This window comes from Oryzias latipes, chromosome 13, assembly GCF_053564925.1.
Source record: "Oryzias latipes strain Hd-rR chromosome 13, Olatipes_Hd-rR_3.1".
Classification (NCBI taxonomy): Eukaryota; Metazoa; Chordata; class Actinopteri; order Beloniformes; family Adrianichthyidae; genus Oryzias; species Oryzias latipes.
In genome coordinates, this window is record NC_136249.1 from 31,226,252 (window position 1) to 31,241,930 (window position 15,679).

General features: G+C 41.8%; 1 protein-coding gene across 1 annotated transcript; it reads right to left on the bottom strand.

Annotated features, from left to right (window-relative positions):
* Positions 1 to 514: 514 nt before the first annotated feature.
* ddx6 (DEAD (Asp-Glu-Ala-Asp) box helicase 6) lies at positions 515 to 15,371 on the bottom strand. Its single transcript, XM_023961633.2, has 14 exons — positions 15,228 to 15,371; positions 14,029 to 14,612; positions 13,860 to 13,923; positions 13,632 to 13,736; positions 10,962 to 11,091; positions 10,451 to 10,597; positions 10,018 to 10,112; positions 9,814 to 9,936; positions 9,586 to 9,714; positions 8,201 to 8,317; positions 7,939 to 8,002; positions 5,420 to 5,521; positions 5,157 to 5,336; positions 515 to 3,210 (listed from the first exon to the last, which is right to left on the bottom strand). The coding sequence occupies exons 2-13, from the start codon at positions 14,214 to 14,216 to the stop codon at positions 5,161 to 5,163; spliced, it is 1,440 nt and encodes a 479-aa protein (XP_023817401.1). The 5' UTR covers positions 14,217 to 14,612; positions 15,228 to 15,371; the 3' UTR covers positions 515 to 3,210; positions 5,157 to 5,160.
* Positions 15,372 to 15,679: the final 308 nt, after the last annotated feature.

Below are 15,679 nucleotides of genomic sequence, written 5' to 3' on the forward strand. Positions count from 1 at the left end.
CACTTTACTGTAAAAATACCATAAGATACTTTGTTCAAAAACAGCAGAAAGATCCTCCATCAGGCTGCAGAAGAACAGTTGGAAGGTTCCAGAGTCTCCTCACCTCCCTGCTAGAGATAAGGTGGTTTCATGCTTCGATAAACTACAAACCCTAATTACGTCATTCCAGACAAAAATAGCTCCGTCTTCCATTAGCATGATTCATCTGTTATCGGTCTGTACCAATCAGGATCTGGAGTCGCATTTTTAAGTTGCTCATGAGAAATTTCATCTTTAAGAAACTCTAAATCACCTTTTATTTTACTTTTTGCCATATTTATGATTTTATTCAAAATATTGCATTTTGGGATTCAAAAAATGAGTAGAAGCTTAAATCTGACTGGTCTTGAACCGTAAAATGTGAATCTTTAAATTGTTTGGGGACATTTTGGGGGATCCTCTGCCACCTAGTGGCCACCTGGTGAACAGACAAACCAGCAAACACGAAAAACAAGACAAGAAAAAACTCCACACGTTAAATTTCAGTGAGCTTTATTTCTTTAGAACAAAACTTGACCCAATAATATCCAAGACATTGAACTGGTTTGTAAAATGTGCTTCACTGAAAACTGCCAATTGTACGAATTTTAAATTAAAATAAAATGATGAACTCAAGCTTTTAATTTACGTAAATTCGGAGATCTTTCCGTTATTTTTTGATTCTCCGCTCAAACACTTGATAACAGAAAACTTAAGGGCAACTCTTGAAATCTTGTTAGACCCGTTACCAAACCTGGGATTATCCGATCACCATTTAAAGTGCCTTTAGGCCCCTCCCACTTTACCCCCTTTAACTGTTGCAGGTTCCCAACGCCGGGCTGCATGATGCAGCTCGAGGTTGGGAACCTGCAACAGGGCAGCAAACAGCCAGATTGTACCACCCGGTAAATTTATTCATTAAAAAAAAAAAGACGGCCTTAAAGAATGAGACAATTTCTAGAAATATGCAATTAGATACCCGATCTGGGGCAAGATGCTCTTGTCTCAGTCTTTATGGCTAAAAGAGTGGCAGCAACCCTGCAGAAAAGAAAAATAATAAAAATAAAAGGCCCCACCCACTTTATTGGAGGTAAAAGTCACTGATGTTCAGGTTTCTGCAGGACGCTGCCAAAACAGACGGCTGCCATACGTCTGTAAAGTTAGACCCCCTTTACTTCAGTTGTGCTTCAGTCAATTTTACTTTTGTCTATCAACCCCCCCGCCAAAATAAAAGACCAAATCAGATGTAAGAAGTCACAACTCTGAGAAAAGGGACCTGAGCTTCGATCGGTGAGAACGGCTTCCACTTGAATCTTTGAGTCAAATTCTCACCAATTGGAGCCCGAAAGCATCTCGCCTGGAACAAAGGGGAGACCCGGTTGCTCTGAAGGCCCCGCCCACACTCGACGAGGGGGTTGAAGGGACTTTCAGGCCAACAAAGTCATTTTTTCAAAAACTTGTAAACCCAACGCCCCCCCCCCCCCCCCCCCCCCACACACACAGCTTAAAGCAACTAAAGGGCAAACAAAGCAGCAGACCGAGGGTTCAGAGTCCGCTTTCTGAAAGCTCGACCCGACCCGGTTCTCCAAAAAGGTTCTGCTCCAAGGTGCTCCATCACCCTAGGTGATGAGTATCAAAGAGGCCCAGTCACAGAGGCAGGCTGAGCCCCCCCCCTCCCCTTCAAGTGCAACCCAACACGGGCCGGTTGTGCAGCAGCCAATCAATTCCTGCTACATTTATGGATCCATTTGATGCCAACATTCAGTAAAAGGAGGGGGCGGGGCAAAAGCAGCGTCTGAGATGTCAGGAATAGTAGCTGTGCTTACAGATGGCATAAATCTACAACCCCCCCACCCACCCACCCCACAAAAAACAACAACCAGCCGCCAATGAAGCTGCACTGCAGCAAGTACTTCCACACCTACGCCGAGGAATCACTTCCGCGCCGACCGGAAGGTTTTGAACAGAAAGCCGTCGCTCTGAGCTTGTTAACACTGGCAGCGATGGTGGGAGGGGGCAAAAGAGGGGGCTTTAAACACGAAGTGCATCATGGGAGGATTGCACGCGCCGTCCAATCAGAAGAGGCTTAAAGAACTGAGCTCTCCGGAAACATTTCATGAGCCTCGCCGTGCAAATGCTGGACTTCTCTCTTTTTTTTTTTTAAACTATAAATAAATTCACAGTCCGGAACGGCAGAGCCAACAGGGCGGCGCCGGCGGGTCGGGCCTCCAGTGCTAACAAGAGAGGAGAGGCGGCGGCTTCTCAGTCCGTCGGCCGGCCTTTGTACGCACATTTAAAACAATATTAAAATGAAGGTATGTACACAAAGATAAGGGGGGAGGTTTCCCACCACCGCCAGATGTGGGGGGAGGAACAGGACGATGGGGGGGGGGGGGGGACAAAGGGCTCTCTTCAGATGAACTCCACTGAATGTCTGGTGACTCTCTGCCGCTCTTTTTTTTTTAGTGTTCTGGTGCTGAAGACTGGGGAAAGGGGCGGGTCTCTGCGGCGCCGGCGAAGGATGCGTCCTGGGGGTCGGGGGGGGGGGGGGGGGGGGTCAGATCCAACATTTCTGTCCACAGGAAAAAAAAAATTCCAAATAGTCCTGGGATCAGCCAGACCACAACTCTGCTCAGCCAGTGAGAAGCAGCTTCCTCCAAAGAAATCCTATTAGCAAACCCCCAAAGAAAAGAGAACAGAAAGAGATTTCACCTTTTTGGTTCAAATCCGTGACAGGTGAGGGTGAGTGTGGTTCCACGCCGGCTGATGAAGGGTTATTACTTCAGAACTAATGAACTGCTTGTTAAGGCACTTGATAGAAGTTTGTTCAAACTCCAGAGTGGAGAATGGAGGTCGTTCCTCAGGTCTGGACTTCCATCTGAGCCCCCCAGCATTGTCCACCTGGTCCCGTGCCCCCTTCCCCCCCCAGCGCTCATGTCTTCAGTTGAGTGGTGCAGCGCACGGCCTTCAAAGGCAGGCGAGTTCATCCAAAAAACAGAGCGGGGAAAAAAAAAGAAAAGGAAAAAAAGGCGTCCAAACACTTCTGTTATGGCGGCATCGAAAAGGAAGACAAAAACTGTACAGAAAAAGGCAGGCGGGGGGGGGGGGGGGGGGGGGGGTTGATAAAAAACAAAAACCAATCCAGAGATGGTGTGGGTGGAGGAGGGACAGGAGGAGGGGGGGTGGACTTATCTGTTGAGAACAAAAACAGAAACAAAGTTGGGATTCAGTTCTTTTCATTAAGACCGTGTCACACAGCCGCTCCGTACATGTTGTGCATATTACACGGATGGAAATGAGTCATACATGAATATATGTGGCATAAAGTGAGAAAGATTGTGGTCTTTACGTGTAATTTTTTACAGATTTATAACAAATGAGCCACGTTAACACCACCACAATTGAACCACGCAAAGAACGCGCAAATCAACACAGACCCTGGACTGTGCGCCATTATTGCGATGCTTATGTGCAATTCATTAGTGTTCTGTGCGTCATGTGCGCTGTATACGTAATATAAAAGTTATACATTGGAGGTACATGCGTGAAATGTCTGTTGGACATATGTGGAACGGTCTTGGAGAGCCACAAATTTGTACACATCTTGGAAAAATCGTAGATTTACGTGATTGCATGTAAACCATGTAAAATATGCATAAACTGCGTAAAACTTGGAAAATCTCAAAAACGAATTTGCGTTAAGACTTGTCGGCCAGAACCCTCGGAGGACACCTGCACACAATTACAACTATCACTCATCACGACAGATTACATACGTGGACAATGTGAAAACGTACAAAGCCGCGGTGCGACGCGACCTTCAGGCTGTAGGGATGTTCAGAAGAAGCAGCTTCTACCAAACATCTCATCGGGTGGACAAACAAAATCAAGTTTCACTCACTAACTGGATCTGAGACTGGACCCAGCGAGTGTGACGTCAATAGAAAAGGCAAACCACACCCCTACCACTTGAAAACGCGTGGCACGTAATTTCTCAAACGCTCCCACTGTTGGATGTGTGGGACCTCAAAACCTCTGAGGCATCTGATTGGCCAGTTAGTAATAAATAAATGAATTACAACTAGCAAGAACATCTTGAAGATAAAGCTAGAATATTTTTTTCCTGACAAATGCAACAGATTTTCTCTAGGATTTTGGCTTCTTGGAACCATAGGGTACTTCCTGTTTGGAACGCCAAGGGGAGGAGTCACACAGTCCAGTTCTCATGTACACAGTCAGTGCTTCTACTCAATGGTCATGTGACCTGCGGCAGACTGCATGTCTGCTGCAGAGAAGATTGACATGAAGGTTCTAGAAATATGTCGGAACTAAACAACTGCAGGTGAACATCTCCATTATGAAGACACACAGGAAAAGTCAGGATCAACCTTTCGACTGATGGTTCCACTTGATTTAATGACAAAAATGCTGAGCCCGAAAAACCAAAGCAAAATGAAGAACCCAAAAACATCCTAGTATTTATAAACAGCAAATTGTTCATTTAAAAGATGGTTGAACACTGAAGCTCTTTAACCTGCCTTGTGCCATCTCCCACTCCCGACGTTAACGTGTCTTGGAGGAACTTTAACGTTGGGAGTGGGGTCATCTGGACCCCACAAGAAGACAATGTGATCTTCACTGGTGTCCATGGATTACATGAAATCCTCTCCACCTTTATCATGGTAGGGATAAAACGTCAAAGGGTGGGGGTCATGTGGACCCCACAAGATAGCACAAGGGTGATGAACAACATGTGTGACTGACTAAAAACCTTAAAATCCACACGTTCTCACACAGAACTTATTACAGAATAAAACTGGCACTAGAATTTTTTGTGTAAATGTGAAAAAAAGAAAAAAAACGCTAAGGTTTTAACTTTTTCTATAACTTTTTAATTACATGTCAAGTTAATCTGACACCTGAGGACCAGCTGACTGCTTTTTAAACCGTTTAACAGATTAGACAAGCATCTGAAACTGTCTTTCCAAGTTTGACCCTTCATCTAACAAAACAGGAACATGTTGGGCTTGTAGATAGGAAACAGAATCCCGTCAAACCAAAGGTTTCCTTAGCAACCGCACTTATCTGATGAGTCAGCATCTTCAGACAGGACAGTGAGGTGCCCTCTGGGTACTCACTGGCTCATGGCTTTACTTCTTCACCGCCCTCGCTGTGGTACTCTGCCACGTATAAGCTCTTGTCGATGATGCCAGGGATGGGCTTGATCTCTGTTCCCAGCTGCTCCTCGATGCCTTTCAGGTTGAAGCGATCATCGTACGTGATCAGGTTGATGGCTAAACCCAGGTGTCCGAAGCGTCCTGGAATCAAGGGGGTGATATTTTTTAAAACATTTCTTTTAACAAAGGTTTTTTTTAATCCAACTATTAACGCAGCTTTTTACCTGATCTACCGATGCGATGAAGGTACGTTTCTCCCAGCTTGGGGAAATCAAAGTTGATCACAACATTCACAGCTTGAATGTCAATTCCTCTGGTAAAGAGGTCTGGAGGAGAATAAAAAACAGTTACTTATGCGTGTGCGTTAATGCAGAGTTGGAGATTGGTCAAAGTAAGATGAAAAGAGCGTGAATATGTGGACGAATAGATGAGGTCATTCAACTGGAGATGGTCCAATTTTTTCCAATTAGTTGAAAACAAAGACAAAAATATTATATAAGTGCAAGTTATGTCCTGATATGAACAGCTTTCCACTGCCCTAATGTCAATGAGCAACATGTCTAGACACCATGTAGGCTACAATTTTTCAATTAATGAGGTGGTGCTGACAAACCTGATTGACCTTGTGTAGCCTTGTGTTTATTTAGCTTTATCCCCTTGAGAATTTGTATGCAATAGGAAAACAGTAATGAGTAGTTGAGTACTTTTTAAATTGGGGAACAAGAAAAGTACTTTACCATTTCATTCAGTAAATAAAGTACAGTAATCAATTATTCTTTGAAAGTAATTGACCCAACACTAACCCTCGTTTACTGGTTTGTACATTTAATTCACATTTGATTATTTTGCATGAAATCTGGAAAACTTCACCTGCTCTGTTCAGTTCTCCAGTATTTATCCCAGAGTCACACTGGTTGAAGTTTTGGCTAAAATTGTCCGAGATCAATTTCATGTCAGTGAAGTTTAAAATAAACTCATTGACTATGAATCATATTTAAAACAAATTAGGATTTGAATTGTTAAAATGAATCGTTACTCTAATGCAGTTATTAAATCACGAATAAAAACTTAGATCGGGCTTTGCGGACAAATGTTTAGATTATTGTACTAATGAACTTTATAAATTCAGGAAATGCACATTTTAAAAAAAAAAAACAATTTCAGCTTAATCTTCACTTGCAATCTTCCTCTTGAACAATCTCTGCATTGTTGTCTTAATGGCTTAATACACATTTCACCTTTATCCTTGCATTGGGTTTAATCTTGTTCAGAAAACTAAGAATCACTTGTTTTTCTTGGCTCATTGCAAACTAAACTTCCAATTTGCACCCAAACATGCCTACTTGACTAAATGAATCACTGAGTCACGCCCTTCAGTGTCACCAACAAATCAAGCGTACCCTGGTTGTGACATGCGCATGGCCCGGTGTTTAAGGAAGTGAGAGAATTGCGGATAACGTGAGGGGAGAAAGGGACATGGATCACATTCTGCGGTGAGGAAAAGACAATAAAATCCAGAGATGCTGCCTGGTTCACAGTTTTAGTACAGTTTTATGAGTTTTAAAGCAGAGAATACCAAATACACCGCCGTGCGTACCTCAGTCAGACCGTATCTGCCTTATGCAGAGTCGACGGATTCACACGACCACATTCAGTGTTCAGTCAACGTTCTGATGGAGTAAGGGGTACGGGGACACCATTTAAGTTATTGGCGCCACAATTTTCTAGCAGCAGAGTGTTAACTAATGAACAGCAAACTAACTGCCAAAAAAAATATAAGTGCATCAATTTATCAGGAACTCCGCTTCAGTACAGTTAATGTGAAAACCGGCTGGAGTCAAAAAACTAACCGGACAAACTAATAATGGCCATTTGTTCTCAGCTCAAATTTGTTAAGACGACTACAAAGGTCCCCTACTTTTGTTTTTTCCTCTACAGACTACGGCGGGACAGCAAGTCAAACTAGATCAGATGGAAGCACCGCTGAAAGCAGCTCCTGCAGTGGATGGTGAACTTCACCGTCCTGACAGAACCACAGAAGGATGTCATGAACCCAGACATGGAGATGTGATTACTGATGCTCGTGTAGAGACAAGAGACCAAACCAAACTCTCATCTACTTCTATACTGTAAATATGAGACTGAAATAAAGGTTAGATGCACATTCACGCATCTTTATGGAAACACCTTGACAAGAGTCTTCGAGTGAATTCCATTTGTAGTTTAGGAGAAACATTTAAGAAATGAAAGAAGGAATGAAGTCTGGTTTGCTGTATGTCAAGCGTTTTCTAATTCCTGCTGATTTTCTTTATTCTAAATTCAAAGTAAAGGCTAAAAGAAACAAACCAGACGAAATGAGAAAAGCGACAACTATATCTGCACTGAACTCTGGGTAATAAGTAAATCTTTGAAATCATTTTGTTTTTGGCAAGAAGTTGCTGCCTTGTAAAAGCACAGCAGCCTGAGCTTTTTCATCCATTCCCTTAAAAACGAATCAGTTCAACTTCCAACAACTGCCCCACAGTTTATTAGTTTGACCTCAATGATTAAAAGCCCTTTTAAAGTTGATTTGACACCCAGGTCATTCAAAGACATCACTGCTCACTTCTGAAAAAACCAGAACTCATAGCTCTGCCATCATCAGGATACCAGATTATCAAATCACACAAAAATGTAAACGTCTGTTCTCAGGAGATGCAGCCAAACGCAGCCTGGGCGAGCGAGGAGGCACAGCCTCACTCACCAGTGCAGACGAGGTTCCGGCACAGTCCGTTTCTGAAGTCGTGGAAAACCCGATTACGGTGCTCCTGGAGAGAAGAACGTCCATTCAGATCCAGGAAGGTCAAGCAAAGTCCCTCCACTCAACTTAAACTCATTTAATGCTTCAGCTAAACAATCACGTCTCTGCAGGACACAGAAAGCTTCACACTAAAGAACAGACAGATGTTCCTCTGAGCAACACCTTTTCATTCACTGGTTTTCTCATACGGGTTGCAGGTGCTGACCTGTCTCATCTTGGCGTGTATGTAGAAACATGAGTAACCAAGTTGGGAGATCTTCTTGGCGAGGAGCTCGACTCTCTGAGAGGAGTTGCAGAAGATTATAGACTGGTTGATCTGGAGCTGGAAGGACAGAGGACATGTAAATCCCAGCAGCTGCTTTTGGAAAGTCTCCAAAGTCAAACCATGTCAGTTTGCTTCTTTAAAGTCCCACTCTGATCATCTTTTAATCCATTCTCCAAGCCAGTGTTTTTCAACCGGTGTGCCGTGGGAGATGAGCCTTTCATTGATCTAAAAACATTTCCATCTGCAGGATATCAGCTCTGTGTTCATCCAAACAGGCAAAACATTGAGTAGTTAGGAATATGAAAGATCATAAGACTCTTCTTTGGGTTTGATTCTATTAACATTTCAATAAGAATGACGGTACCGTGATTTAGCCGTAGCGTCAGCTGTTTTTGGAAAAGTCCCACCCCTTTAACTGTCTCCACCAATCATTCTTGGAGGCTTAATCACATGTCAGTCTGACCAATCAGAAGTGGTTCAAGTCTTCACTTCCTTGTTACGATTCTGCTCATAAAGTCGCTCAGTTCCAACAAAAATAGCAGCTAAAGCTCGTCTTTAGCGGTTTAGCTTTCCACAGAATCGGGTATCAGACCGTGAACAAAACAATGAAGCTCAGAGACGCTAGTCTGTCTGCGTTTGGTGGCTGTTTGGACTACATCTCCCATGATGCATTGGGTTAACGCCACACTGGGGGCACAATGAGTTTTCCTTGTTAAACTATTGAAACCACAACGAAGACTGTTTTTAAATCCAACTTAACTTTTATTACATCTTTTAGAAAAAAAAACAGCTGCAGCTTCCAGCTTTTTCTGCCACAATTATCACAAAAACATGTGAGATTGTGGAGGGACTGTAGATCAAATACAGACTATGAGTTTCTCCTTTTTTTTTAATTTTTGGATGCTGTTGTGCTGCGGGATTTTTGTCAAGGTTAAAGTGTGCCGTGGCTCAAAAAAGGTTGAAAAACACTGGTCTAAGCGTTCCCATTGAGGATTATCGTTTTTAGCCACAAAAAAGCAGAGCAGCAGTAGTTCATTAAAAATGTGCCTCAGTAGTGGGTGGGACTGTTTGCGAAGCAACCCCACCCACCCTCGCCACTGTAGAGCAGAAAGCTACTGAACGGTCCAGCGCAGTTCCTTCATAAAAAGCTCTTTTTCAAACTATTTGAATAAAGAAATACTCAAAAGCAATTTTAAGCTTAATTTTCTCACTCTACGTCCATCAGAAAAAGCCACACAAACATGTTTTTCAGGTGAGAGGGTTAAGTTTAAGCTTCAGGTGTGCAGCTGTCTTTTGACCAGACGAGCAGAACAGACAGGACCTACCCTGGAGAACAGCGTGTTAAGGCAATGGACCTTTTGCCTTTCGGTTACGTAAGCATAATACTGAGTCACGCCCTTCAGTGTCAGCTCCTCCATTAGATTGATCTCATAGGGTTTCTGCAAATGTGAATTCTGGAAACATGAAGCAGAGGTTACAGATCCATCCAACAGAAGTCAGGAAAGGAAAGTATTTCAAAACCAACGAGTTCTGTGTTTTTTAAATGACTGTACCATAAACTTCTGCACACTGAGAGGAAAGGTTGCTGAATACAGCAGGATTTGCCTCTGTTTGGGCAGGAAGCCCAGGATCTCCTCCATCATTACCACAAAGTCCTGAGACAGGAGTTTGTCTGCCTGTGAGGAGGAAAAATAAAAATAAAAAAGTCAATGCACCGTTTTATCAGAAGAAAAAACAAAAAAACAAATACGACTCACTTCGTCCAGAACAATCATCTGCACTTGATTGACTTTGGCCACGCCTTTTTTGATGAGATCTAAAATCCTACCAGGGGTGGCGATAACCACATGTACTGCAAAACAACAAGATAAACTTTAGTCACTGACTAAAATAACCATGCTCTTAATTCAGTATAAGTGGAATCTGTGATTAGAAAGACTTTATTTTAGCATCTAGACAATTCATGTTTTGTGTGTAGATATTTTGACTCTCCAAAAAAAGAAAAAGAAAATCTTGTATTACAAACTCATAGGTAAACAAAAATAATGAGCTACGCCAGAGCAGAGTTTAGATGAAAGTTTGTTTAGAGAATTGGGTGTTTAAACATCTGTATTTGTGCGAAAACACCAGAAACATCCTGATTTGCGTGATCGACCATGCAGGACTTGGGTTGTGCTGAGTGCCGTTTACCCGTCTCGTCGAGTCTCATGATGTCATCACGCAGGTTGGTTCCGCCTGTTGTCGCCATCACCTTCACTCCGCCCATGTGTTTGCTGACCTGGATGCATATTTGGCTCACCTGCAGCGCCAGCTCTCTGGTGGGCACGATTCCCAAAGCTGGAAAAGCAGGAAAGCTCAAACTACAGAGGAAAACTGACCATTTTCCTCAAAAAAAGAAAAATCTTCCACACGATGGAAATTCAACGACAAACCACAGGTTTTGGTCGACAAAGGAAGCTGATGCTAAATGATGCCGTGAAGTTTCTCCCTTCACAGTTTCAAATTATACCGTCTGCAGATTGTTTTGTAGACTCAAAACTCTTGAAAGCTAAACAGTTTTGTTTCTTCAGTCAATCAACTTAATTCTGTTTAAATTAAGTCAGTAGCTCTACAGTAGTTTTAAAGAAAGAAATCTGGCTTTAAGGAGATTCTTTTTCTTCCTCTGTCTGCTCTCATTTGCAGTGAAAGGTTTTCCTCTTACCTTGTATACAGTCTCTCTTTAGATCAATGCGTTCAAGTAAGGGAATGAGGTAGGCTCCACTCTTCCCTGTGCCGTTTTTGGCCCTGGCCAAGATATCCCTCCCCGACAGTGCAATGGGAATGCTCTCCTCCTGCACACAAAGTGTTGAGCACTTATGAAGGTCCCCATCCTCAGACCACACTGGAGTTTGAACATTCAACATTCAGTAATTAAGCAGAAAGTGAATCGTTTCTTCAAAAAGTTTACTTATTTCTCAGTCATGAATGCTAAAATTATTTTGCATCTTTTCCTCACAAAAGCTTAAAAATCCTTTTGTGATCATTTATAACAAGTCCCTACATTCAGGTCACATCCCAGCATCAATCTGAGGGTCAAAGGGTACCAAGAACAGATAACATGCATCATCCGCCTCTTTTTTTTTTTTTTTTTTAAGTTTTAGACCCATGTTTTATTTTTGGAAAACTACCAGTTTCTCTCCACCACATCCGTCTTTCACCCTTGATTGTCAGGATGTTCATGTCACATGACTGAAGCAGTTTCTTCAACCATCATTAATGCTTTACACCGAAACCTCCAAGCTGGGAAAAATAAATATCTTGAGAAATTTTCATTGCTCAGAAAAAGATCCAGAGAAGGCAAGAAACCAGAAAGCAACATTTAACAGGAAAAAAACAAACTGGAGTTTTAAATTAATTTAAATTTATTGCAACAGGCTATTCTCGCGCAAGAAAAACACTTTGTGTGTGGAGATCAACTCTGTAATGTAAAATATAAATGAAATAATCTGCGAATCTGCAGCGAGACTGAAGGAGAACAGGAAGTTGAAGTTCAATTCAGTTCAATTTAGTTTTAATATTCCTCTCCCCCTTAGTATGATTTGTGTTATTATACATTTTATATTTATTTGAATGTTTTGTAATGGATGTAGCCTTTTTTTAATCAATTGGTATTTTAAATTATTTCAATTTCTCACTTAACTACAAAAACTATCAGGACACAGGTCCCATTAGGGCTGCACGATATGAGGAAAACTTGCGATGTGCGATATTAGTGATCAATATTGCGATAACGATAAATTTGCGGTAAATAAACAAATAGAAAAATAAACAAAAACATCATTCCCATTTCATTGCAACAGTTTAAAAATTATACTCCAAATGACCCTCATCGACATGGGGGACAAACGTCAGGGTGGCTAACCCTGGTCCTCAAGAGCCTCAACCCTGTCTGTTTTCCAATTCTCCCTAGACTGCTCGATAATGATAACCAAAATCAGGTGTGTTCAGTCAATCAGGATGTGAAATCACTTGAGTCAGCCAATGAACAGCAAGCTGGTTAAGGAGAGCTGGAAAACGGGCAGGGTTGAGGCTCTTCAGGACCAGGGTTAACATAATAGGCCTCCATCTGATTGGTCAACAATGGGAAGGTGTCCATCTGGTCAAACCATAAAGGGATTTATTTGATTCGTTAAATGCTTCAAGCTGCTAGAAGATTGTTTTAACACATTTTGGGTTTGCGATTTATTACGATATTCGCCGTCTTTTGCAATATGCATATTGCAGAGCTGGATATCGCGATAACGATAAATTTGCGGTATATTGTGCAGGCCTATGTCCCATAATGCATTGTTTTGTAGTCATAGGCCAGCTTTCAGTCAGTTCAGCACTAAATTTCCAGCTGCGTTCGGTTGGTTGGGGCCTTGCTCCCACCCCTTTCTCGTGATATTTTTGTGACGATTGACAGGTGATGTTGGAGCAAAAACAAAAATATGTCATACGCCAGGTGATCTGAACAGCGTTGCGTCTACCTGGGTGATCTCAAACACGCTTATTGTGCGTCTTGGCTGCACTTATTTGGTGTCACCAAGATGAATTTCCATCAGTTTTTGAGCCTCTTTCTGATCTCAGGTATCTCTAACGATTGTTCTGATATCCAGTGAACATCGCCCGTTCTTTTACAGTTAACCTTCTGTCAGTTTACCTTGTTGCATCTTCAAAAGTGCAGATTAAAATGTGACACTGAATTTGAAACAGCACATTGTAATTTCTGCAGCTATTATTAAAGTATTTATTCATAATACAGTGGAAATTAGTAGATTTGGTTAGACTATTGATTTAAGGTGTGCGCCCCTAAAATTTTCAGTTGGGGGCCACAGTGCTCTAGTGAAAAAGTTAGTCTGGAGCCCTGATAAGCAGGGCAACATCTAAAAAAAGCTCCATCCAATTGGTCAAATGCATTAAGGGATTTATTCAATTCATTAAATAGTTCAAGCTGCCTTAAGATTATTTTAGCACATTTGAGGTTTGCCATTTATTGTGATTTTGTATGACTTTTGCGATATGGATATTGCACAGCTTGAAATGGCGATAACGATAAATTTGCGGTTATTTGTGCAGGCCCATTATTGCAGAACCAGTGAAACCAGCACACGTCTTGAGAAAAGCAGCAACGCTACCAACACAGTGCTGCCCCTGAGCGAAGTCCCTTGCATGGCTAAAAATAGCTCAACTCCAAGTGCCAGGGCTCACTTTCTTTAGAGTCCAGGCAGAAGGATAGTCCCACAATTTACCAAGCCACTGTCAAGGTTACCTTTAAAGAAGAGATCCCACTGCAGGTGACTGGATATACAATAGCTCACTAAAAAGGAGCTTCTGCTGTTAGAAAGTTTACCTGAATTGGAGACGGCCTCTCCCAGCCCATTTCAAAGATTCCCATGAGCAGCTCTCTTTTTAGGCAGTAATCCTCAAACTCGTTGCCTTTAGTTGCAGTCACATCCTGTAATCACACATCAACATTCACTTTGAGGCCTATGACTAACAGACTTATTAAAAAGCCAGGCTGCATTTAAGGAAACGAACATCGAAAAGCCCATTTGCAACCAAAAGATTTTAAACACACCGAAGTTTTTATTCTCGTGTCCTTTGGAGGCAACTTCAAACTTTTCTTCCAGTCATCTCCAGGCCTAAAATAAATAAATACATACAATTAAAAAACAAAAACACAGGATTTTGTCAATCAAATACAAGACTTGTAGAAAAATTCAGAGGCTTATTTTGAAAGAACTTACTTTACAACAGCGTTTGTTGTAGGCGATGGCTGGGAATTACCATTGATTGTGCCCTTCATCTGATTCAGCTGCTGCGGACCTCCTCCTCCTCCTCCCGGAGCTCCGGCGGGCTTCACCGAGCCTCTTAGCTGTCCGTTCTGCGTGGACATGCCCAGAATCACGGGGTTCTCCGTCCTGGTGGTGCTCATGTTCACTTGGCCACAGAGTTCCGTTCCAATAAATGCTTTTTGTGAAAAGTCTCCAAATGAAGCGAACCCACTCCAGATGCAATAATAATCCCCCTGGCTTGCCTTGTTTCTTCTTGTTTTTTTTTAAACGAATTAGGAACAAAACGTGAATGTCAATAGTTTTTTCTGCGATAATGTCGCTTCGACATTAGAATAAAAAAAAGGTAAATTAAAAAAAAAATACGTTCGCCCTTGTAAGTCTTTGCAACGATGAAACTAAATGTGCACAGGGTTCATTCGTAAATGTTTTCGAAAACAGCGAACCAGGAAGGCTCGGCGAGCTTTCAGGAGTTGGCCGAGTGCTCAGTTAGCCATCTCGTTAGCCTAACAAGTGTCCTTTCTGAAGTCTTTTCAACCCTGAAACGAAAGATATAAAACAAATTAAAACCGACAAATATCACAAAAACGAACCACTTACGTAATTGTGATTGTGTCACGTGACAAATCTCACGTTTAGCTCTGAAACAGAACGCAGCAAGACCCCAAGTTAGCATACAACGGGGCTAATGCTAGCGGGCTTCAACTCAACTGGCGTTAAATAAAAATGACGTTAGAGGATAATGTTACTTAAGTAACTAAACTCCCCATCTGGTAAAGAAACGAGGAGTTAATATAAGCGATATGTATTTGTCCAAATCAACTATACAGATCACTTTTAAGTAGTGCTAATCATGCTAGCATAACAGGCAAAGCTAGTAGAGTCTTTAAAAAAAATCAACACTAACTTAAAAAAATAAAACTACATAATGTATATTATTATACATCTATTTAAAGCAAACCCTTAAATAAAACAGAGAAAAAATGCACGTAACTCAAACGAACCAATTCGGTCGAGTGGTTAAGCTAGCTAACGAGTTAATCATGAAACCGGCTAAGAGAAAAAAATCCTGACCTGACTAACAGCAAAGAAAGAAAAAAATCTAAAAATAAAAACGCTAAGGCCTTCAACGCGTTCTGTAAAAACACATTTACCTTAGATATCAGGGAGAGGAGGGGGGAAATAAAGCGTTTCAGTTTGCAGTGTTTGTATGTCGAAGTCAATATTGGCTGACTGCGAAGGAGCCCCACGGCCATTCAAGATGGCTTCCAAGCGTATTTGAGCCCGCCCCTCCCCTCTCTCCTTTGAATCAGCTGATTCCATTTCGAATCAACGACCCCCTCCCCTTTCCCCCGCTAACGGACGACTCCGAGCTGCAGGAAAAAGAAGGAAAATCAGAAGATTAAAGTTAACAAACCAATAAAAACAGCCATAAACTGATCAGAATAATATTTAAGATTCCTCATTGTGGGTAACCGTAACATCCAAATATTAAACTGACAAAAAGATGCTTTTACTTTGAAAGATTTTACTGAAAAGTTCAACCTTATGACTGGAAATACATTTCTTTACCAAATGTGTTCAAGCTGTAATTACCTTATGTGTA